General features: G+C 47.7%; 3 protein-coding genes and 1 long non-coding RNA gene across 4 annotated transcripts; all 4 read left to right on the plus strand.

Moving 5' to 3' along the window:
- Nucleotides 1–325: 325 nt before the first annotated feature.
- On the plus strand, nt 326–1,678 carry LOC133892238 (uncharacterized). Its single transcript, XM_062332932.1, has 2 exons — nt 326–966; nt 1,501–1,678. The coding sequence occupies exons 1-2, from the start codon at nt 326–328 to the stop codon at nt 1,676–1,678; spliced, it is 819 nt and encodes a 272-aa protein (XP_062188916.1).
- A 288-nt stretch (nt 1,679–1,966) lies between these two features.
- LOC133892240 (uncharacterized) lies at nt 1,967–2,619 on the plus strand. Its single transcript, XM_062332933.1, has one exon. It carries the CDS (start codon nt 1,975–1,977, stop codon nt 2,617–2,619), a length of 645 nt encoding a protein of 214 aa, XP_062188917.1. The 5' UTR covers nt 1,967–1,974.
- Nucleotides 2,620–16,422: 13,803 nt separating this feature from the next.
- On the plus strand, nt 16,423–18,263 carry LOC133892241 (protein NRT1/ PTR FAMILY 2.11-like). The gene is made up of 2 exons (XM_062332934.1): nt 16,423–16,683; nt 16,779–18,263. Exons 1-2 carry the CDS (start codon nt 16,450–16,452, stop codon nt 18,261–18,263), a joined length of 1,719 nt encoding a protein of 572 aa, XP_062188918.1. The 5' UTR covers nt 16,423–16,449.
- A 4,442-nt stretch (nt 18,264–22,705) lies between these two features.
- Nucleotides 22,706–23,576, plus strand: LOC133893487 (uncharacterized). The gene is made up of 3 exons (XR_009904519.1): nt 22,706–22,797; nt 22,871–23,129; nt 23,214–23,576. It is a non-coding gene; the product is annotated as an uncharacterized LOC133893487 (long non-coding RNA).
- Nucleotides 23,577–24,843: the final 1,267 nt, after the last annotated feature.

Here is a 24,843-nt window from a genome sequence, read left to right on the forward strand (position 1 = left end):
TATTTTAAGAATATAAAAAAATCGAGATGCAGGCTCGGTTTGCTTGTACTGCTCGCGGGCCGTGCTGGGCTTCGCTCTCCCGGCTTTAGCTAGTAGGCCTCATTTCCTCCTACCCATTAGGAGCCCTGGTGGCCCTCACGAGGGATGCCAGATCGGTTCCAGCGTTGCCGCGGAGCGCGGTCCGACTTGCCGATCGGAAAGCCTACCGGATTCCGACTCGAACTCCCCTATTGCCCGTCGATAAAAGCCCCGTATCACTAGCCAGAGAGATCACTCGCTCCAGAAAGTGAAACCAAATCTAGCCAAAAAAAAGAGAGTAGGAAGTATGGCGTGCCCAGCGTCCCTCGTCCCCGCCTCGGCGCCGTTCTTCCCGAGCCCGTGCCACCGCGTGCAGCGATTGTCTCCGTCGGCACGGCCGTTCAAGCCGTCGCCTGCTCGCGTCGTCCTGGTGCGGTGGACACCGCCGCCTCGCGGCTGGTTCAAGCTCAACTTTGATGGATCGGTCTACCACGACGGCTCCGGGCGGGCAAGCATCGGTGGCGCCATCCGCGACAGCACCGGCCGCGTCGTGCTCTCGTTCGCTGAGCGCACGGGTCACTCGACGGTCGGCATAGTTGAGGCGCGGGCGATGATCCGCGGGCTGCGGCTCGCGCGAGGGCTCTGCCTGGACAGGGTGGTGGCGGAGGGCGACGACCTCGTGCTGGTGCGGCTGCTGCGCGGCGAGGAGACGCAGACCCGGATCCCGGTGGCGATGCAGGAGGAGATCCTCGGCCTCCTCCGCTCTTTCTCCGGGCGCGACGTCCGGCACGTGTATCGGGAGGGCAATCAGGTGGCGCACACCCTCTGCCGCCAGGCGTACCATTCCCCGGGCGTGTGGGCAGGCGGGCTCGTGCCGGCCGCCGTGTGGGAGAAGGCCGAGGACGACCGGCGTGGCGTGGCGCACGAGCGCGCAGTGGTCCGTGCAGCGTGAGAGATCGTCTTCAGGGCTTGTTGGAGACAAGACGTGCAGGCTGTGCAACGTACAAGCGGAACGAAGCCGGAAGGACATGGCGGCGGGGCTGGCCGGTGCAAGAACGTACGCTCTGAGCGGAGAGGGAGGCATGCGATCGAGCGCCTCGCACGCGGAGGGCCAGCCGAGCCAAGAACGTGCGAGCAAGGGTGGAAGAAGGCGGGCGTGCATGGCCGGCTGGAGTTGGTGCGCCAAGATCGATGCTGCTTTGGAAATCTTTGTTTATTTTTCCTTGTATACAAGACAGCTTTGTTCGTGTTTGTGATGAAATTTGTACCGAGGATTAACATTACTAATGTACTTTGTAGAATTTCAAGATTAGTTTTAGAGATACAACTTTACGATCTTTTTGCAACCTGCGACGCAAATAGCTAGGCTGATGAGCTCCACGCTTGTGCGAGAGCAACAAGCGTGGTGTGTACCAGCACATCTCTGTCCCGCTGATACACTTGAACTGATGCATTTCTGTGACTAAATTAAGCGGCGTGCAGAAACACAAAGACGTGCGGTTTTACTAACGAGCACCGAGAACGCGCGCCGCTTGTGTTCTCTTCCACGGCAACGGCGGACGGCCACGGCCAGAGCGGCGGCCTGGTGGCGGACGGTGGTGCCCGTGGTGGGTGCCGGCCGCACGTCGAGGCAGGGGCGGTCGCGCGCGTCGGTGTGTGATGGCAGCGTGTGCGCTACGTAACACGGTGATATTTTGATCAACGATGAACCTGGCTGGCTCTCTTTCACCAACATTAATTGAACAAGCATTTTTATTTTTGGAAACGTTTGTCCGATTGAGCAATTGGCTTTTGCAAAACAAGGAAACTATGCCACGGACACCAATCCGACAGCCGATTCGGAGACGCCACACCGACGCGCAATCGGACTCCGAGCTCGACCTCGTTCCGAGATAAAAAGCCACTCGCACAGGTGGCGGATGGCAAAACCACTGAGCGTAGCCACAGATCGAGAGGATGGCTTGCCCTTCCTCTCTCTTCCCCGCCGCGCCGCCGTTCTTCCCGAGCCCCTGCCGCCGGCTGCAGCTGTCTCCATCCGCGCGGCCGTTCCAACCGTCGCCTCCTGCTCGCACCGTGCTGGTGCGGTGGACGCCGCCGCCTCGCGGGTGGTTCAAGCTCAACTTCGATGGATCCGTGTACCACGACGGCTCCGGGCGGGCAAGCATCGGCGGCGCCATCCGCGACAGCGCCGGCCGCGTCGTGCTTTCGTTCGCCGAGCAGACTGAGCACTCCACAGTCGGAATCATCGAGGCGCGGGCGCTGATCCGCGGGCTGCGGCTCGCGCGGGGGCTCTTCTTGGAGAGGGTGGTGGCGGAGGGCGACGACCTCGTGTTGGTGCAGTTGCTGCGCGGCGAGGCGATGCAGACACGGATCCCGGTGGCTATGCAGGAGGAGATCCTCGGCCTCCTCCGCTGCTTCTCCGGGCGCGACGTCCGGCACGTGTACCGGGAGGGCAACCAGGTGGCGCACACCCTCTGCCGCCAGGCCTACCACTGCCCGGGCGTGTGGGTGGGCGAGCTCGTGCCAGCCGCCGCGTGGGAGAAGGCCGAGGACGACCGGCGTGGCGTGGCGCACGAGCGCGCGGTGGTCCGTGCAACGTGAGAGGTCGTCTTCAGGGCCGAAAGGACATGGCGGCGGGGCTGGCCGGTGCAAGAACGTACGCTCTGAGCAGAGATGGGAAGCGCGCGACCGCCATGCATGCGGAGAGCAAGCCGAGCCAAGAACGTGAGAGCGAGCGTAGCAGAAGACGGGCACGCATGGCCGGCCGGAGTTGGTCCGCCAGGATCGCGGCGGCCTTTGGAAAATTCCCTTCGTTTTTCCGTGTTTTTCCTTGTGTAGACTGTATAAAGAATTGTTCCAGTTGTGATGATGTATGTCTTGATGATTAACATTCTTAATGCACTTGTAAACTTCCAAGATTGGTGCTAAAAAGGTAAAAATACAGTTTATCAGTCCCCTGCAACGCGTCTATGATCCTTGGGCACACAACACTGTGGCAATGTGACAAAGCGCCAAAATGCAGTCGTTTAGACCATATTGGGTCAGATGGTAGTGCAACAGCCCAACAAGAACACTGATCCACTAGCACAAACAAGCGATCGACTGACAATGCAATTGCAACCCATATAAACACTCACCATGGAACGATTGAGATGGATGTCATATGTTGTAGGTGTTGAGAAACCACTGCTATCAGATGTAGTTCAACGATCTCTTAAAAAAATTGCAAAATGAGACATAAGCGTAGGAAAAAAAACTGGCTCTTCTTTATTCATCTGTATTTACAATGAGGGGTACTACCCCGTATATATAGTGTCAAAAACCCCTAAGAGATAGAATCAAACCTTTAAAGAGATCGAGACAGTCCCACATTCGGTTGTAAAACTCTAGGTTTCCTAACACTCCTCCTTGGGCACTTCTCGCAAAATGCATACGTCTCATCAAAACTCCCCAAAAACCCAATGGGAAAAATTGAGAGAAAGAGTACATAGCTCACGACATGGTTACACGAATTGCCTCGTTAAAAACCTTAACATGAAAAACTTCAAGAAAACTCATCTAAGAGAAAAAGAGTACAATCCACCCAAATACTTCATATAATCTTCATGATTAACTTTGGGCACTTAATCTTCTTGACTAAAATTTAATTCTTAATATCGGTATTATGTGAAAATTCTCCCCCTGAAATATGCAACTCTCTAAATCTCATCATCCCAATGCCACGAACACATCTTCCAAAACTAGATGCAGGGAGAGATTTAGTGAATAAATCTGCAAGATTTTCACATGACTTGGTATGCATTACCTTTATTTCATTCATTTTACGCAATTCATAAGCATAAAAGAACGTGGGGTTGATATGTTTCGTTAAGTTGCTTTTCACATATCCCGACTGCACTTGTGCAACACATGCAGCATTATCTTCATAGATAATGGTAGGGGTGTTAGTAGTATTCAAACCACATGACTGCTGGATATAATTGATCACTCTTCTAAGCCATGCGTATTCCCGTGCGGTTTCATATAAAGCTATTATTTCTGAGTGGTTCGTCGAAGTAGATACAAGACTTTGCTTCGACGATTTCCAGGATATTGCAGTTCCACCACATAAGAAAACATAGCCAGTCTGTGATTTCGCTATATGTGGGTCTGACAGGTACCCAGCATCTGCGTATCCAATCAGACTTAAATCCTGATTCTTTCTGTAGAACAGGCCTAGATCATTACTACCTTGCAAGTAGCGCAAAATATCCTTCAAGCCCTTCCAGTGCCTTTTAGTGGGCTCTGCACTGTATCGTGTAAGTAGGTTTACTGCAAACGCTATGTGTGGCTTAGTGCAACTAGCCAGATACATCAGCGCACCTATTGCACTTAAGTATGGGAATTCCGGTCCCAATACTTCCTCCCCCTCTTCTCTAGGTCTATAGGGATCTTGATCTGCTTGTAATGACCTTCCGACTATGGGGGTTTTAGCAGGAAATGATTTTTCAAAACCAAACCGCTCTAACACCTTCTGAGTGTAGTTTGACTGATGTACAAAGATTCCATCTGCCACATGCTCTAGCTGCAGGCCCAAGCAAAATTTGGTTCTACCCAAATCTTTCATTTCAAATTCAGATTTTAAGTAGGAACTTGCTTCTTCTATATCTTCTTTTGTACCAATGATATTCAGATCATCTACATATACTGATATTATGCAAAATCCATCCTGGGACCTTCTTATGAATACACAGGGACAATCCGTGCTATTTGTGTAGCCTCGTTTTCCAAGAAATTCACTCAAACGATTGTACCATATTCTACCTGACTGTTTCAACCCATACAACGACTTCTTTAATTGTACGCTATAAAGGTGTCTATTTCCTCTATCCTGATTCGGCAATGATATTCCTTCAAGTACCTTCATATAAATGACCGAATCTAGGCTCCTATAAAGATATGCGGTCACAACATCCATCAATTTCATTTTCAACTCCAGGTTGACTGCCATTGAAATTAAATATCTAAAGGTAATGCCACCCATCATCGGAGAATAAGTTTCTTCATAATCAACGCCTGGTCGTTGAGTAAAACCTTGTGCCACTAGTCGTGCTTTGTACCTCACAATTTCATTCCTTTCATTCCTCTTACGAACAAAAACCCACTTATATCTGACTGGTTTAATGTGGGGAGGTGTGCAGCATACTGGCCCGAAAACCTCTCTTTTATTCAGAGATAACAGTTCAGCTATTATTGCCTTCTGTCAGTCTTCCCAATCTGACCTCATTCTACATTCAGCGAGCGATGCAGGCTCAGGGTCATGATCTATGACTGTGGTAATTTTATTTGCGAAGTATGTGTCGACTATTGTGGTTGCTCTATTCCAGGATTCCTCTGAATTCACATAGTTTATTGCTATTTCATCATGGGCTGCACTTTCAGATGCTTCTTCATCTTGTTCTTCATAATTTCTTACTATTGGAGCAAGGTCCTTTAGTTTACCAGCGTCGATTTCAGCGCGCACATTTTTGCTGGTTTCTTCCTGCGTGGGAAGATTCAAATCTGGTATACCTACTTCCTGAGATTCCATACCATCGCCAGGTCTCAACTGGCTCCCCTTATTTTTCCTTTGGGGCACTTTTGCGATCGGCTGTGGTAAGCTCTCATTTCTCACCTTCGTCGGACGTCTCCAGCTATTTGGGACTTGAGAAACCGAATTTCTTGTCCTTTTATTATTTTTCGGAGCTCCTAGGACAAGATGAGGGGTACCTTCTTTTGATATTTCCACCCTCTCTGGTGCATTGCGTGCAGGCACATGTGACTTAGTCATGCTCTTCAAATCACAAAAATGATCAGGTAGATTGTTTGCTAATTTCTGCAAATCGATAATTTTCTGTACTTCACCATTTGCTTCACTAGTGTGAGGATCATGTGCCGCAATTCCTTCAGCCTGCCATATAATTTCCCTATATTTTTCATCCAAGGGTATATTTCCTCCCCCTAATGACGAAAAATTATTCTCATCAAAAATGCAGTCAGCGAAGCGGGCCATATGCAAATTTCCAGTTGTTGGTTCTAAATATCGGATTATGGATGCAGTCTCATAACCGACATATATTCCAACTTTCCGCAAAGGTCCCATAGTAGTTTGCTGTGGCGGCGGTATTGGCACATAAACCATATATCCAAATTTGTATAAATGAGAAATCTTCGGAATTACCCCTTGCATTAATTGCATAGGTGACTGGATGTTGTAGGAGGATGGTCTATAGTTAGTTAGAGCTGCCGCATGTAAGACTGCGTGTCCCCAACATGTAGCAGGCAAATTACAGTGTTGCAACAAAGGTCTAGCAATGAACTTTATTCTCTTTATCAGCGCTTCGGCTAGTCCATTCTGAGTGTGCACATGCGGTACAGAATGTTCAACTTTAATTCCCATACCAGTGCAATAATCATCGAACGCTTTAGAAGTAAATTCACCAGCGTTGTCCATTCTGATGGATTTCACGCGATGATCCGAAAAATTATTCCTGATTTGTATGATCTGCGAGATCAACTTTGCAAAGGTGTGGTTGCGGGTAGATAATAGACATACATGCGACCACTTCGAGGATGCGTCTATTAATACCATAAAGTACTGAAACAGGCCAGAAAGCGGCTGAATAGGACCACAAATATCCCCCTGGATTCGGTCCAGGAATGCAGGGATTTTATCTTGTACCTTCAAGGTAGACGGTCTTATTATTAATTTTCCAGTAGTGCATGTAGGACATACAAAATTTTCATGATTCGGAAAATTCTTCACATTTATGCCATGACCTTGTGAGTTAGTAATTATGTTTCTCATAATTCTAAGACCAGGGTGACCTAACCTATCATGCCACAGGGAGAATAATTCTGCACTTCGACACACAGTTTTCAAGGTAGTGAACACTTCAAGTGCCCTAATACGAGTGTAGTACAAGGCACTGCTCATGGAGGGAAGTTTTTCTAGTATTCTCACTTCGCTATCACGCTTAGTGATGTGTAGGTACTCCCTACTATCTTCTTCACCAGTTTCTATATGGAAACCGTTAGCGCGAATGTCTTTAAAACTTAAGAGATTTCTTGTAGATTCAGGGTATAACAATGCTTCTTCAATGTGGAAAGTAGTTCCTATAGGTAGTATGACTGTGGCTCTTCCAGAACCTACTATGCATTTATCACTTCCAGTGACAGTCATCACCTTTCCAGAGTTATTTCTAATAGATTGAAAATACATATTTTCTCTTAAGATGGTGTTTGTGGTTCCACTATCCATAATACACACTTCCTTCATGCGGGTGCCACACATATTCTATAAATAAAACATTCAATCATTCACATGTGAGGAAGTAGCAACAAGACTAAATGTTTCATTAACTATCAAAAAAAATAATATTATTTGCAGCTAAGATTTCTCTTCTAGAGCTTACATTTATTCAATCCTCTAAATTCAGCAACTAATTGAATGGCTAATTACTCTAATTCTAGAAAGAGTCTGCGAAAAATCCGACCACTTCTGCTTCAATGGCTTTCTTTTCCGCTTCATTATTTATGGCATCTTCTATGTCAATGGAGGAGGGCAAAGTAGAGATCTCCGCATCCTCCATCCGGAGGTCTTTTACAGTCATTGTGGGAGCGTCATCAACTTCCATGTGAGATGCATCCCTTTCAACTTCAACTGCTTTGTCCTCTTCCATCCCCACTGCAATGGTGAGGTTTGCTTCTGGCTGCTCTTTCTTCTTCTTCCGGAATACTTCCACAACATGCTTTGGTGCTTTACAGATTCGGGACCAATGGCCCCAAACACCACACTTATAGCATGTTTGGTTCTGCTCACCATATGGTTTGACCTTTTTCTTTGTCTTACCATTATCATCATCAGGCTTGACTTTGCCTGCCACCACTTTCTTTCCTCCCTTCACCTGCTTCATATTGCGGTTCTTGCGCGCTTTGAAAGAGATGTGATTGACTTCTAGACCACTGCTCTTCCCTTGCGGCTAGGATAAAAGTTCTTGTTTATGACTTCGTCATGAACTTCATGGAGTTGCAACACATCAATTAATTCAGAATACTTCTTGTAATTTGATTGACGATGATTGCGTGCGGATTCTGCCGCATTTGGGTGGAAAGTGGAGAGAGTCTTCTCAATTTTCTCCTCTTCTGTGATCTCTTTCCCACAGAGACACAGTAGTGTGCAAATGCGGTGCAGCGCGGAGTTGTACTCTCTGGCATGCTTATAGTCACAGAAACGGAGCCAGACCCATTCTTGCTCTGCGAGAAGCTTGATGGTGTACTTAAGATGCTCAAAACGCTCCTGCAGTGCGTCCCATAGTGCCTTAGCGCTGGTCATTGCCATGTACTCATCCTTCAAAGTGGGAGAGAGATGATGACGGAGAAAATGAAGTGCCTGATCATTCTCATCCTCCGTGGGAACAATTGTACTACTTGTTCCTAGCCAATTGCAGCGTGGAGCCTTTTTGCTCCCAGTACAATCCAAACATCCGATGCCCAAGTGAGATAGTTGCGGCCGTCAGCACTCAGCTCAGCGAACTCCTTGTTCGTGATGCCAGCCATCTACATATTTAAATGATGCAAGTATTACTACCAGTAAAGTTGCTTCATGTTGCTAAATTGGATTGCTGCAATTTTTCGATATTTTCTATGCTATTATGTGAATTTTACTGAATTTAAACGCATAACAGGCAATTTAAACAGCAAAATAACATAGAAATAAATATTGCATAATGGCTAAAACATATGCAAAATTTAAATTCTAGAGATACTTTCATGTAGGAAAAGTATTTTCAAGATTCTCCATAAGCCCGAGGGTTTATACGCAAAATTCCAAAAATTTGTGTAATTTTTAGAAACCACGGGATCTAATATGCAAAATCAGAGCCTTTGGATAATTTTTAGAACAACCAAGGGCCTAAACGCAAAATTCAGGGACTGCGCTTAAATGTTGGAAAATTCGGGAGGGCTGAATGCAAGTTTTGTTTTCTTTTTTTCTTTATTTCCCCGGGTATTTTTTTCACCCATGGGCCGGCCCGGCCCATCCGGCCCACGCGCATCCTCTAAATAGAGGTGCGGCTAGGGTTTCAAACCCTAGCCGCAATTTCTTCCGGCGTCGTGCGGGTCGGCCGGCATGCCGACTGGGCGGCAGCTCGTCGGGCGGCGCCGGATGTGAGGCGTCGGCGGCTTCCGGCCGGGCGGGAGCAGGCGCGTGGGAGGAGGCGGTGCGCGGCGGCCGGCGCGACGTGCGTACGGGAGCGGCTCAGCCGCCGGCGGCGGCGCTGTCCGGGCGGCGCTCGTGCGGGAGCGGCGGAGCCGGAGGGGGCGCGTTCGGGCGGCCCATATGGTGAGCGGCGGAGAGGGCGACAGTGCATGACGGCGCTCGTGCGGGACCGGCGGAGCCGGAGGTGGCGTGTTCGGGCGGCCCGTACGGCTAGCGGCGGAGCGGGCGACGGCGTGTGGCGGCGCTCGTGCGGGAGCGGCGGACGGCGCGTCGCGTGCTCAGGGCGGCGCATGGCAGCGCACAGCGGCGCGTGCTGAGGGCGGCACCGCTTCGGGCAGCATGTGCATGACGGTGACCAGGACGAGCGTGCGACCAGCAGCTTCTTCTTCTTCTTCTTTTTGTTTCTTCTAGATCTGCGGCGGTGGCCTTCGAGCCACCGCATACTTTGTAGGGGAACGGCTGCCGGATTCCAGCCGATGGCGAGGTGGCGGTTACGGGCCCCACCAGTCGTGTTCACACCGATGATGCTTGATTCTCGCCATGATGCCCTACTGTGTAGATCGAATTCGCTAGCTACTGTTTATCATGCTACGGGCTACTGTTCATTACGCTAGATCAATCTACAGAACGACGATCATACGGTATTGCTAGTACTCACTACTGTTCATGCGTTACCGATCAATTTGACGCAAAGAAAAACAGTAGCAGCGATTATACGTACAGATCAGATTGTACCTTTCAATTCTTGCGAACGATTCGTGCCGCGTAGGGCATATAGGCTAGGCCAAAGACCTGCCCGTTTGACGACGATGTCGATGCAGTGCAGATCGGTCGTAGGCAAATTCGTTCCGCTAGCTTGATCTCCGGCAGAGCTTCGTGCTGATAACGTGTTGAGAAACCGCTGCTACCGGGTGTAGTCTAACGATCCCTCAAGAAAATTGCAAAAGGAGACATAAGCGGAGGGGAAAAGCCGGCTCTTCTTTATTCATCTGTGTTTATAATGAGGAGTACTGCCCCGTATATATAGTGCCAAAAACCCCTAAGAAATAGAATCGAATGCAACGCATAGTTCGCACTACAAGAGGAAGCTCCCAAGGCGAGAATACATCATTTGATTGGAACCAAAACTCATGAATTAAGGCAACGAGCAAGCTCATTCGTGATTTATGATGGCTATTATATTTATAATAGCTAATATATCTATCTTCCTGATATAACATTATCATCCAGTTAAATTGGTTCCCCCCGCTATATGTAAATCCATGTATATTCTTGGTTCTTCTGTCCTGATTACCTCAAACTATGTTCTTCGGATGTGGGATGCCATAGTCTTATATCTGGCTTGATTTCGTCCGACAAAATCTTATTTTCCCCAAAATGATCCCACAAAATCTTCATTGTTGACGAAATGTAGCTTAAGTGGAGATGGAATTCTCAAAGATGACAACCCTAAAAAAGGATTTTAAACCTTAAGCTTAAGCGCCTGTTTGGATCGGTATTTCATTGACAGATTTTGGTTTTAGCTCAAATTTGAACCAATTACAATACATTCTAATGAACTCATCCAAACAACGCTTAGGCCCTGTTTGGAAGCTTTGTGATTTTTTACACCTGTAATGAGCTTCCGGTTGTAGTATTTTGTGCACAAGAATACAACCGGAATTTCTTTCTCTTGTAAAATTTTGTTTGGGTAAATGCTGTAATTTCTGAGGACGCCTCCTCGACGCATCCGCATGCCCATGAATCTTTTTTAAATAATATTATTTTATTAAAAAATTACAAAAATAATATTTAAAACAGGAAAGTCATATAAATAGGTATTAGTCACCACTTCAATTGTTGACTAGTTGCATATTGGCAATCGGAGTACCAACTACTTACTTATCGGTAACCGGATAGCCGACATGTAATATCCTTTGGACTATATTTAAAGAAAAAATTATAATTTTTTTTATATGATCTCACTCATATGATCTTGAATGGAGATGTTCTTTATATAACATTATAGTTGAACAATTCTTCATTTTAATCCGTTTAAATGCTCAAAAAGTGAGTATAAATTTCAGATCTGAAAAAAACTAGATCTAGATTTTTTTTGACATTTTTTGGGTATATAAACGGATTCAAATAAAAAAATGTTCAACTGGAAAATTTTAGATGTCATTGATATATACAATTTTCATATAAAGATCATCTTCATCTGAGATCATATAAAAAAATTATGAATTTTTTTAATATCATTTATGGAACCCAAGACATGTTGACAATCGAAGTACCGACGAGACTCTATGTGTGCGCAAAATGGCATATCGGCACTCCGATTATTGATAGGTGGTTAGTTGGCAATTGAAATGCTGACGGACTCATATTTATGCAAATTTCCTATTTTGAATATTTTTTTCGCAAATTTTTAATAAAATAATATTATTTCAATAAAAAAAATCTATGGCCATCGTCTGCGCCGCTCGCCTCTTCTAGTTCACCCGCGAGCTCAGTCACAATTCCGACAGCGAGACATCTGCCTCCGCACGAGAAAGGTCAACCTTGCACGGCTGGAATCAAGCTCAAGGACCCTTTGATGGGATGGTGACCTCGGACTCGACGGAGCCGGTGAGGAAACAGCGGGATCGAATTCCCCGCCGCCTAAATCGAGCTCCCCGCGGGCTTGCCGCCATCCGTGCGCGCTCGACGTGGACGGTGGATCCAGGCCAGTGGCAGCGTGGATCGTGCCTGTAGGCGTGCATCGAAGCCGTGAGAGAGAGAGAGTCGGGGTGAGGGGGGGTGGGTGGAGAAGGTGAAGTCAATGAAGCAGAGGAGGAGGCGCTCGACATTCGTCTTATTTTTAGTGTGAGCTGGATGTGCAATTTTCTTTTTCCGGTTGGATTGGCCCAAAGGGGAGGGTGACATTAGTAGACAGACTTACAGCCCATCCAAACATAGGAATGGGTGTAGAGCTATCCGTGGACAGGGTGGATCTATTGATATTTATTGGTGCTCTACGTATATCCCTATCTAAACACCTTCTTCTGATCTAAGCCAAAAAAATATTCAGGCCTACAATTTATACTGGTTTTGGATCTAAAACTGGCCTTCCAAACATGCCCTATATGATAAATCTTTCGTTCTTTAGGATCTTTCATGATGCCAATTTTCTAAATGGAAAAAGACCACGTGCTCCTGAAGTTTGATGGTGCGACTACATAACCCTTTGAGAAAACAAAAGGTATATCTAACACCCAAACGTTGGAAAACCGATAAAATACACCCCCTATGGTGGTTTTGAAGGTGTTTTTTCCACTGTGGTAGCTGACATGGCTGTCACACGGTGATAAAAAAATTTAATAGTGGGAAATTTGTTTTGTTTTTGACATACCATTTTTCTTCTCCTATCCATTTTCTACACTTCCTTTTTATAACAGGTACTGCCACGTAGTGGCTGCCATTTTTATTTCTTTTTACATAGTGGGAGTTGTTTTATGTTAATAACTAAGGGGGAAAATAGAAAGGAGAAGAAAAAGATAACGAAAAAATATACTTCTCACTATTTAAAATATTTTTATATAATCATCATCACATGGCATCCACGTTAGCTGCCAGGGTGGCAAAACCATCTTCAAAACCGCCATATGGGGTTAATTGACCTAATTTTATGAGGTGAGGGGGTTGAATAGACATTTTCTTTTCTTAGGGTGTTATATGACCACACAATCAAACTTTAGGGGGTTAGATGGACTTTTTCCTTTCGCTAGATACAAAAGTTATCCAAACTCTGCAATTTGCACCTTGAACCTTTGAGCGCAAAGGACCAATGACCATTCGAGCTTGGTAGAACATTTGGAATCTCATGGTTTTCTAACGTGCTATAAATGGATATTATCCTTCCTTTGTAACTTTTGAAACGACGACTGCAAAGATGCGTTGTCATTGTCCGCATTTGATTTTTTCCTTCTTTCCAAGACAACACCTGCACATTTGTCCAAGTGGAATCTAACTGAAGCTTGCAGAGTCAGAACCATGTTAGATGGATTTTTTTTTTCGTATGGATCATATATTTATTTCATGATTTAATTGTGACGATCTTTCACAAAGAATATCCTTGAATATGGATATTATAGGTAAAACTCTAAAAATGCAAAATAAAATAACCACATTTGCATCTCAGCCTCCTAAACTAGGTGAAATTACATTCCAAAATCCTCGGAATGTTCCATCAAGTGAGCCACAAAGCCTATGAAATGGAACGTCAGTACCACCACAATCGTCGAGATGTTCCATCACATAGTCTGTTATGCGTATTTGATCCTATTTGAAACTTGCCCGAAATTCTCTGAAAGCTACCGGAAATTTTGCTGATTAGCCTCTCTGGAACCAAGTTGAAACATGGATGAAACACCTTACCTTAAACTCAGTCAAATGGATAAACAAGAAACTTTGGAATTTATGTGAAACAGAACTCATGAAACTTGTTTCACACTTCAAACATTCTGAAATTAGCTTGGAATATAAACCAAAGCTTAATTGAAACTGAAACTTGCTGAAATATTTGGAAACCTACACTGTGAAACTTTATGTTTCCTATAACGTTTGAGCTGAGTCCAATGGATACCATGTAGTAGTCTCTATTATGAAATACTTTCTCATGTATATAAATACTTTTGCTTTGTAGTTTTGTTATTCCCATGCAAAGAGAACTCACTAATCGAGAGCGAAAGGAAAAAATATCAAAGTCACCAACACCTCTCAAATTGGTGCTTAAAACCTTCCAAATTGGGCAAAACAAGAAATTTGGGACTTCTGATGAAAAAAAAACTCATGAAACTTGGTTTCAAACTTGAAACTTCACAAAACCTAATCCAAAACTTTGTTGGAACTTGATGAAACATGTCTAAAATTTGGACCTTGAAACTTTATACCTCATATCACATTGAAATGGAATCCGACGGGATACTGTGTATCCGATGGGATACCACGTAGTAGTAGCGCTCTTAGTGTTGGTATGAAATCCTTTCTCACATATATAAATGCCTTTATGTCGAAATGTGCTAAGGTCGACATCATAAAGTTGCCAAGAAAACTGAAGTTCTCATTAATCGAGATAGAAAGAAAAGATATCATGGTCACCACCAACTCTTTGGGACAAATCCGCAAAAATATTTAATGCACTAATTTATTGCAACCGATGCAATGTATAGGATATGAACTGATTATTTTTTTCTCCACCAAAACACCCACACAATTTCACCAATATAAAGCACTGAGTCCAAGTTGTGGCCTGCCATTCCTATATGCAACAAGAGCAGTGGGATTCTTATCTACCAATACTCGTAGAATATTGGGTTATTTCTGAAGGAGCTAGACTATTTCAGTCAAGGTATGAAACTATTCTTCAACCAAAATTGTTTATTGTACCTTGCTAGAATGATTAAAACAAGAGGTATTTCATACTTTTCAATTTAGTAAACATTTAGAGAAAAGGATAATCCCATTCGGATGGAATATGTTGCAATCCATAATAGCACATTGATAGGTCAGTAATGTGTCATCAGCACCCATCTAACTCTTATGGTTTTTATCGGTTCCTCTACCTTAGATCCTAACTCCTAAGAGGTAGGGTAACACGCAGTCATGGTAGTGACTTCGGTGTTGGGTAAAGGTGACATACTATATCAAGGGCAGCTAGCAACAAGCCCAAGTATTGAGTTAGGTTCTATGGGTAGAAGTTGCATGATGGATCCAAGAGGCACTAGTTGCAGGGAAAAGCATGTTGGTTGCTAGTTAGCAATAGGAGCACAAGGAGATGGGGGAAAAGAGAAATCGGCGATCGGAGACGAAGGAATATTTTGTTTGTAGCTTGCACCAACAATGGCGGCACTCATAATAGCCGTGGTGGTTGGCAAGGTTGGTGAATACATTTGATGAGATATTTATCACTATGCATGATGAAAATTTGGTTATTTTGAATTTTGTCGTTGCTCTTTGACTCTTTGGTCACAAACATGTTCCAAAAATGCTGCCATCAACTCACCTTTTGTTAGTACAAAATATACAAATTTGTCCTGTTCCTCCCCCCTTTCCTGTTCTGTTCACCCTCTTTCCGTTTATCTCATTCACCCTTCTGATCCCCTTTTCCTAGCGTGCTCACCTTTCGCCACAAGCTCACCAGATCTTGCCTAAGTTGTAGCGCATTGGACTAGTGGAGCTCTCTTGTGGTGGCACACATTATCACTCAGGAGTAAGAATTTCATTGAAAAAGAGTAAGAATTTGGTCGAGATAGGAAAGCACATGTGAACACTGTGAACTCATGTATGACATATCCGTACACATATGCATGGTATGTTACCCTATTTACTCATGTTAAAAACAAGTCTGAGGTTCCAGCTTGCCCAAGAAAATAGACAATTTGAAGGGCTTAGTTTGATGGTTTTGTTTTTGCACAACCCATTTGCTCACATCGAATTTGATGTTGGATTGAATTTTTTTATATAGCACAGCAAAGGATACAAGAAAAAAAAGAATAAGAACATCCTACCATAGGTAGTTACTAGTATATCCTGGTCTTGCTAACTCACATCATTTTTCATTAACTTCATTCACCGGACGCATTTTCTTACATTTTCCTTTAAGATTAATATATGGGCACGGGTTAATCCCATTTAAAACATATCGGGTACATTTATTCAGTCATTTGGCGATTACGGTGCACGAGTTAACGACTAGTTCCTCTAAGTATGCATGTTGCAGCAATATCTCTCAACAGAATCACAGAAACCTTGTTGAATCTGTTGACAGCAACACTCGTCCAGCACAACTCTCTCTCCAATGTTAGATGGTCCCACCTGTCAGTCTGTAGCACCCAACCTGTGACCAGATGCTGACTCTGGGTCCCACCTGCAGCGACGGACGACTCCACCGCCGATGAGAACTAACCGCCACAACCACCTCCCCAGCTTCCTCCGCGCGCTCTCCTCGGGACGCCTCGACTGATTCAAACACAGCCGTCTGCTGCCACGTGTCTCGCCGCAGCAAGAACCGCGGGATGACGCCGGCCTCCACCTCCGGCGCCTGCGGCGACCTCGAGGCGCCCAGCGACGACACCATTCGCACGGTCCGCTCTGACGAGGGAGGCAATGACGACGACTTGGACTCTACAGCGACCTCCGAGCCGAAGGTCCGTTACCGGGGTTGGAAGACGATGCCGTTCGTGATCGGCAACGAGACGTTCGAGAAGCTCAGCAGCATCGGCACGGCGGCGAACCTGATGGTGTACCTGACCTCCGTCTTCCACATGAGCAACGTCCGCGCCGCCGTGGCGCTCAACGCGTTCAGCGGCACCACCAACCTCGCCACCGTCTTCGGCGCCTTCGCCTCTGACCTCTACCTCGGCCGATACACCACCGTCGGCATCGGCTGCGTCGCCACACTAATCGTAGGCCTTCAGCCATTGGCATTTCGTATTTGATTTGGATTTTGTTATGGGGGCAATTCCTTTCTTTCTTGATGTGGCAACTCTCTCGAGCGCAGGGCATGATCATCCTGACGTTGACGGCTGGCGTGCCGGCACTGCACCCGCCTCCGTGCGCCGGCGTGGACGGGCAGTGCGAGGGCGCGACGAGGGGGCAGCTCGCGGTGCTGGTGCTGTCGTTCTTGTTCATCGTGATGGGCGCGGGCGGCATCCGGCCGTGCAGCCTGCCGTTCGGCGCCGACCAGTTCGACCCGCGCACGGAGTCCGGCCGCCGCGGCATCAACAGCTTCTTCAACTGGTACTACTTCACCTTCACCATCGCCGTGTGCGGTTCGTCGACGGCGATCATCTACGTGCAGAGCAACGTGAGCTGGTGGATCGGGTTCGCCATCCCCGCCGCGCTCATGCTCGCCTCCTGCGCGCTCTTCTTCGCCGGCGCGGAGCTCTACGTCCGCGTGCGCCCCGAGGGGAGCCCCTTCGCCAGCGTCGTCCGCGTCGCCGTAGCGGCGTTCTGCAAGCGGCGCGCGCCCGTGTCCGAGGAACCCGCAGCGTCGCTCTTCAGGACGCGCCACGCGAGCTCGCTCGTGTCAAGGCTCCCCTACACTGACCAGTTCAGGTTCCTGGACAAGGCCGCCGTTGTGGTGGCCAAGAGCGAGGTCGACGACGCCGGCGGCCGCCCCAAGGACCCGTGGCGGCTGTGCACCCTTCAGGAGGTGGAGGAGACGAAGTGCATCGTCCGTATCCTGCCGGTGTGGGGCACCTGCATCGTCTACTACATCGCCTTCGCGCAGACCAACACCTACGTCGTCCTCCAGGCGGCCCAGTCCGACCGCCGCCTCGGCGGCCGCGGCTTTGAGGTACCGCCGGCGTCGTTCACCATCTTCCCCATGCTGGCGCTCACCGTCTGGATCCCGGTCTACGACCGCCTCGTCGTGCCGTGGCTGCGCAGGCTCACCGGCCGCGAGGAGGGCATCACGCCGCTCCAGCGCATGGGCGTCGGCATGGTCCTCTCCGTGGTGGCCATGCTCATCTCCGGAATAGCCGAGCAGCGCCGGCGCGAGCTCGCCGTGCTGCACGCCGCCGCGAACGGCGGGTCGCTGTCGCAAAACCGCGTGTCCCCGGTCTCGGCGTTCTGGCTGGTGCCGCAGCTGGCAGCGCTGGGCCTCTCGGAGGCGTTCAACCAGGTGAGCCAGATGGAGTTCTACTACAAGGAGTTCCCGGAGAACATGCGCAGCGTCGCCGGCTCGCTCCTCTTCAGCGGCCTGGCACTGTCCAGCTACCTCAGCGGGCTCCTGGTCAGCGTCGTCCACCGCGCGACGAGTGACCCCGCCCAGGGCGTCGACGGGTGGCTCGCCGAGGACCTCAACAGGGGCAGGCTGGACTGCTTCTACCTCCTCATCGGATTCATTGGCGCGGTCAACTTCTTCGTGTTCCTAGCATGCGCCAAGTGGTACAGGTACAAGCAGGCTCCTGCTGATCATGAGCAGGATGCAGATGGGATCGATCAATGGCTGCCAAGATCAGTGGTAGGAGATGGTTGCTGAGGATTGAACAGGGAAGAACACCAACTAGCTCTCTAGCTAGTTAGGAGATGAACCTGCTGCTATCTTTTCTCTCTCTAGTGGTGGTACATATAGTAGATGCTAGTAATGTGGCCTGGCTAATAAACTTGTGTACTTTGTTGATGATGTGGTGGCGTTGGGAATTTGGGACATGATTGAGTGACCAGAGGCTCGTGATCTACTCTCTTAGATGGATGATGAGCTTTTACAGACGTTGGAGCGGTACTGAGAGAGAGGTAGCATGGTAGTAAGTGTTATTTTTAGCACTTCGTCGTTATGAATTACTGAATGTACCGATAGTAGAGTTGGAGGTATCGATAGTAGAATTTTTAGGAGGACCGTAGAAGCTCCTTGATCTTGCCATTCAAACAAGCGCTGCTTACGCACATGTTCTATGATCCTGGCTCCATAAACGACCAACAAAAGGAGGATGCGTTCCTACATTTCGAGTTTTTTTTTATTTATATATTTTTTCGAGTTTAAATTTAAATAAATAGATTCTCGACGAAAAGATTTGCAAAAGTAGGCGCCCACCGCCCTCTCAAAGGGCTGCAGCCCTCTCAGAGGACGGGTATGGGTGCTAACCGCCCCCTGAGAGGGCGGTAGGCCTAACTGCCCGGCCCCACCGCTTACCGCCCCCTAAGGGGGCGGGTAGAGGTCCTTACCGCCCCCTGAGAGGGCGGTAAGGGCTCCTCCCGCCCACCGCCCCGCGCCGGCCCCCTGCGCCCTGAGTCTATAAAAACCCCGAAAATTGGAGAAAAAACCAGAAAAGTCGGAAAAAAAGAAAAGTTGAGAAGAGAGAGGAGAAGAGAGGAGAGGAGAGGGGAGGAAGAGAGATCGGCGAAGCCCTGCTGCATTTGGGCTGTGGATTTGGAAAAAAATTTCAGGTCAATCTTTTTATCCTTTTTATTATTGTTAATTAGTGCAGTAGTAGTATATGACATAGATTTTAGATAGTTAGATCTAGGGTTTAGAAAATTGTAAAATTTAGTTAGAAAATTGCACGATAATAGTTGAAAATAGAATATTATTTTTAGTACATTATTTTCAATTTGTTACCTGTAGTATATTATTTGTAGTATATTATTTTTAGTATGTTGTTTGTAGTATATAGTTTATAGTATATTACTTGTACATGCAGACGTATGAGTCAACAGTAGATGATAATTTGCGAACCTAGGGTAGCATTTAAAAACTATTTTATCCGATAATCAGAAATATAGTTTGTTGTCTTAACATGTGTTATGTTTGCGGGTGTTTTCAGGAATGGGAGATAAATTAATTTTTCAGATATATTATGGTGAGGGTGAAATTATGTACGGTCCCAACGGTGTAGATCTCTCTGGATTTCGCCATGTTATGAAGGGGCTTAGTAAGGCTAATGAGAGGACTATTGTGGGGGTGTGTAAATGGCTCATGCGGTTTTTCCAACTGGATCCGCAGCAATATGAGCTAAAGTTGAAAGGTGTTCTGAGCCGTGCTAGTCATGGATACTTTGGTGAGCTTGTTCCCATCGAAGCCACATCAACTTGGAGGTAGTATGTAGATATATGCTGTGAACGTGGCATGCCGCTTGTTTTATTAGCTGCGGCGTACCTGAAAGATCAAAATGAGGTGAACTCTGAAGAAGCAGTAGCAGGACCAAGTGAGGCAGTGGAAGATGAGTCAGAGGCGGCTAATGTAGGGTCCAGAGAGGAGGTTGGTGATGTTCTAGACCTGGAGCCGATGGATGTAGCTGATGAAGGGGAGCACATCCCTAGCATCATTGAAGATATGGATTTGGAGGATGAAGAGTTGGAAGAAGGCCTTGCCGATGGGGATTCTTCTGATGAGGAGGGTAATGCTGCAGTTCCTGCGGAGTGGCGGGATCAAGAATTTTTGAAGTTGGTGGTTAGCGAGGCTAACCAGACACTGTGGCCATACCATGAGAATGAGGTGTCACAGGGTGCTATGTACCCTACAAAAGAGGCAGTTATTGATGCTGTGAAATTCTGGTCGTTGTCTCTTCGTAGGCAATTCAAGGTTGTTAAATCAAGTAAAAGAGAGTACGATGTGAAGTGCTTGGTTCCTGAGTGCCCTTGGCGGGTGCACGCATTTAGAGGGAAATGGGCAGACTACTGGCAATGCTCAATAGTTAAGGAACATAATTATCATATTGAGGAAATAGAGTTCGTCTATCGGAACCTATCTTCTGCTTTCAATGCAAATGTTATGTACGGAGAGATTGTGGACAACCTAAGGTATGAGCCACGATCAATAATCCGTGCTATTGAGCAAAGGTTCCAGTACACAATAAATTATGCGAAGGTATGGAGGGCGAAACAAAAGGCTATTGAGATTAGGTTCGGTACATATGAAGATTCGTATCACAATCTACCTCGTCAATTAGCCACAATTTGTGCAAGAAATCCAGGTAGCTACTATGATATCAAGCATTACCCCTCTACTGATGTGGAGTACAACGGAAAAAGAGTGTTGCAGCGTGCTTTCTTTGAATTCGGTGCAACTATCAAAGCATTTAGATATTGCCGACCCATCATATGCCTAGATGGAATATTCCTAACTGAGAAGTACAAAGGGCAGATATTGTCTGCAATAAGGGTCGACGGTAACAACCAAGTGCTGCCACTAGGGTTTGCGTTCGTGGAGAGTGAGAATGGGGACAGCTGGTATTGGTTTCTAGAGTGGGTGAACAGCATTGTTGACACTTTTACAAGTAACCCAGGGCCTTCAAGAATATATGTGCCTGATTTGGGAAAGATGAAGAACGCATCGGGCCGAAGACAATCTCGGCAGATTCGTAACGATATGGATGAATCCGAGGCTGGCCCTAGGATGCAGCGATGCAGTCAGTGCAATGAAGTAGGTCACACTTACAAATATTGTCCCAAAAGTGCAGGCGGTGATGCACATGTTGTCTAGGTCAGCTAGTTTTGTACTTTGTATTAATATGTGTTAATTTCGTGTACGGTTAATTTGCATTCGAAGTTTGTTGTTCTTGTATTTATTTCTCAATGTACTAATGTACATGTCTTTCAAATGCAGAGATGGCTCAGCCTTCGACCCCAGAGCTTTTGGACCCTACCGTGGACAAGAAGCATCGCAGCTTCTTATCCGCCGAGCACCAGACGGACCTAGGAGTGTTTCGCCCACGAGGCCCTAGAGAGCTGCTGACGGTAGACGAGCGCTGGACCCACAGGTACTTAGAAAAGCTGATGGTGTTACATATCATTTCGCTGCTGTTGTTACATATTATTGATGTACTGCAATACTTATAGGTTGGGAGCGGCCGGACTCCTACCGCTTTGCCGGTTGGTCGAGGCCTGAACGACGGAGGACCCCGAGGTTGCGGCCCGTCATTTCTACTTCGATCGGTCGCTGATAGCAGCACTGGTCGACCGTTGGAGGCCGGAGACACATACGTTCCACCTACCGTGCGGAGAGATGACCCCGACCCTGCAGGACGTCTCCTACCTCTTAGGCCTTCCTTGCTTGGGAGCTGCGGTTGGGGTGATCGATATGCAGGCTGACTGGATGAACGACATGCATCAGCGATTTGGGCCGGTGGAGCGAAAGGCGGATGCACCCCCGTATGTGCCTGAGTTCTTAGCCGATGCACGAGGGCCAACGAAGAAGTTGATCCTACAGTTCCAGGTATGGTAACATGCAACCTATCGATTTCTAACAAATTATGTCGTAATGATTATTTCTGACACCAGTCATATATGCAGCCGACGTACACCCACCCACAAGCCAACGCATACGCGGTCTTGAGACATTTGGAGGCCTACCTCCTTTGGTTGTTTGGATGGGTGATGTTCACTAGTGGCCAAGGCCACCTGGTTACGAGGACCCTTGTGCCGTACGCCCAGTCGATAGCGGACGCGCATGCAGAGGATGTACCGCAGTTCAGCTGGGCATCAGCTGTTCTTGCTGCGACGTATCGGGCGCTCTGCGACGCATGCATGAAGAAGGAGGCGCTAGCCACTTTTGCCAGGTGTCCACTTCTTCTTCAGCTATGGTCGTACGAGCATTTCTCCATAGGTAGGCCGGTGGTGGATCGCTCCCCGTACCCAGAGGAATGGTACGGCGAGATGGAAGAGGACGCGCCGACAATGGCCTCGCTGTGGTGTCGTCGACGGGTACGTAATTTACATTAACAGTTTCGTTCGTACTATGTTACTCTCTAAATATCTATATTTGATTTTGTCACTCAGCCACACTGGGCCCACGAGCAGCCTCGCAGCGCGTACGAGCATTTTCGTACCCAATTTGACAGGCTACGTCCTAACGATGTGGTATGAGAGCCATACAACGTTCGGGCTGTTCATACACGTGCAGGGTCGGGATTGTCACCCTTGTGCACCCGTGACGAGGAGTACTGGCTCACCAAGGCGCCCCTTGTCTTCGACATCTACGTCGAAGAGTACTCACCGCAACGCATCATGCGGCAGTTTGGCCGTCACCAGGCATTCCCGCTCGTCCCCATCCGTACAGTCCCCTTGCACGTCCACAGGTACATTTGATAAATTTTAGTTTGAGCAACCTTCGTTTCAGTTTGCCTTACATTTACCGTGGTTTCAATGTAGGTACACGCGGAAAGGCCAGCCAGCTGGCCACCTCTGGGCGGACCGCTTGGCCCCTTATGTGGTAACATGAGCCCAAGCGCTACAGGACGTCGTTGATGAGGCGCGTCCCCACACCGAGGGAAACTTTAGGGAGTACCTACGGTGGTACGTACCTCGTACGCGGACTCGTGTCACCTACACCCCTGATGATGTCCGGGGCCACGTCGCATCGACAACGGAGACATACCCGGTGCATTGGGACGAGGACGCCGCTTTAGCAGTAAGTCATTTTTTGAAGTCCGTACTACATATTGAATGAACATAACCGTATACTTTAATTGTTCACTATTGTTCGTATCCGCAGACAGATATCATTTATGATGTAAATAGGGATGCAGCTGCTGCCATGGACCGCGTCCGGCAAGGGCATCACCTAAGTGCGTCGGATGTTGCGAGCTTCATTAGACGGGTTTTCGACAAGACGACGCGCGCCCTGAAACTCACCTCCTGCCGATCTACCACAGATGTAGCAGGGCCGCCTCCCAGGACGAGTGGTGCACACGCCGAGTCGTCTCGGCCGTCAGACGTGCACCGACGTTCTTCAGTGTCGGCACCCACACGACCCCTTCTATCACGTCTTGGAGGGTCCGAGCAACATGGTACGAATTATACTTTTGAAAATTATTGATCAATATCCTTTACTTATTGTTATTAAACATTCATTAGGTCCGTCTGCACAAGTGTCGACGTAGCCTCGCAGATTGAGCCTTGTACGTCCACAGTCAGGTACTCCGGGAACCCTTCTTCCTAATTTCTAGTACTTTCAGCAAAATAAGTTACAACTGTGCTCAGATTACTTCGGTGACGAGGCCGGTTCGTCTTCGGTGGCCCCACACCCTACCCCCCCCCCCCCGCAACGTACTACGGCACGTCAGCGTGGCCTTCTTCTGCTGCACCGTCGTACCACGCAGGTACAATTATACATTTTTTACTACTACTTTTAATACCATATTGTTCGTATCTAACGTGATTATTTGTTCACAGGTCCCTCCAGCCAGTACACATGGACGCTTGCCGAGCCTTCACAGTCCTCCTATCCTAGTCATGAGGATGAGGCTGGCCCCGACACCGCATACGACATCGTCCGTGACTTCTTCGGGGGCACACCTGACTACGATGTCCTTCAGCGGTCCCAGGTTTCCAGTGCACCGCTTCGGACCCAGCCCACGCATGACGAGCCCTCGACACCGGTGGTCCCTACTAGGCCTAGCAGACACGTCGGCCCACCTGACCCCCTCACCTACTCCAGGGGTCACATGAGGGTTAACCAGCGGCATCGGGACCACGATGGGGTGCACGGATGACGGCAACGAGGGAGGCATGAGTTGCATTTTACATTTTTTGTAACTAACATATGCGTATTCGCTTCGTGATGTGCTCATATGTATTAAGACACGTTCACTTTGTATGGTCGACTTAGCATTTCGTAAATGCATTTCATATTCAGACATGTTCAATGAACAAGTGACCACACCACTAAACTTTAACCATGACATGACAACACATGCCTCCTGCCGCAGGCTTTAAACAAGATGTGACAACACTACCCAGCTTTTTCAAATCAGTAAATGACAACACGGGTACCAATAAACGTGGAATCTCTGACCATGGGCAACGACAAAACTGTCCTATTCTTCAAGATGGAATCCGATGCTCCTTCCGCCAGCTACGCCCATGCCCTAATTCCTTTCTTTAAGAGCGAATCCAATGCTCCTGCCTCCCCCAACTATAAGTAGCCAAACCTCCTTACGGAGAAGCATCGCTCATTTCTCAAATATCTCAAGTGCAATGTCTTCCTCAGCTCCATCGAGCCCACCAAAGAAACATTGGGGGACTACCGTACCTGAAGGTCTCGAACCACCAATGTGCTTCTGTGGTGATCTTTGTAAGCTCCGCGAGTCGCAGGACATCTCATCCACCTATGGACTACGCTT

This window comes from Phragmites australis, chromosome 15 (assembly GCF_958298935.1).
Source record: "Phragmites australis chromosome 15, lpPhrAust1.1, whole genome shotgun sequence".
NCBI classification, from domain to species: domain Eukaryota; kingdom Viridiplantae; phylum Streptophyta; class Magnoliopsida; order Poales; family Poaceae; genus Phragmites; species Phragmites australis.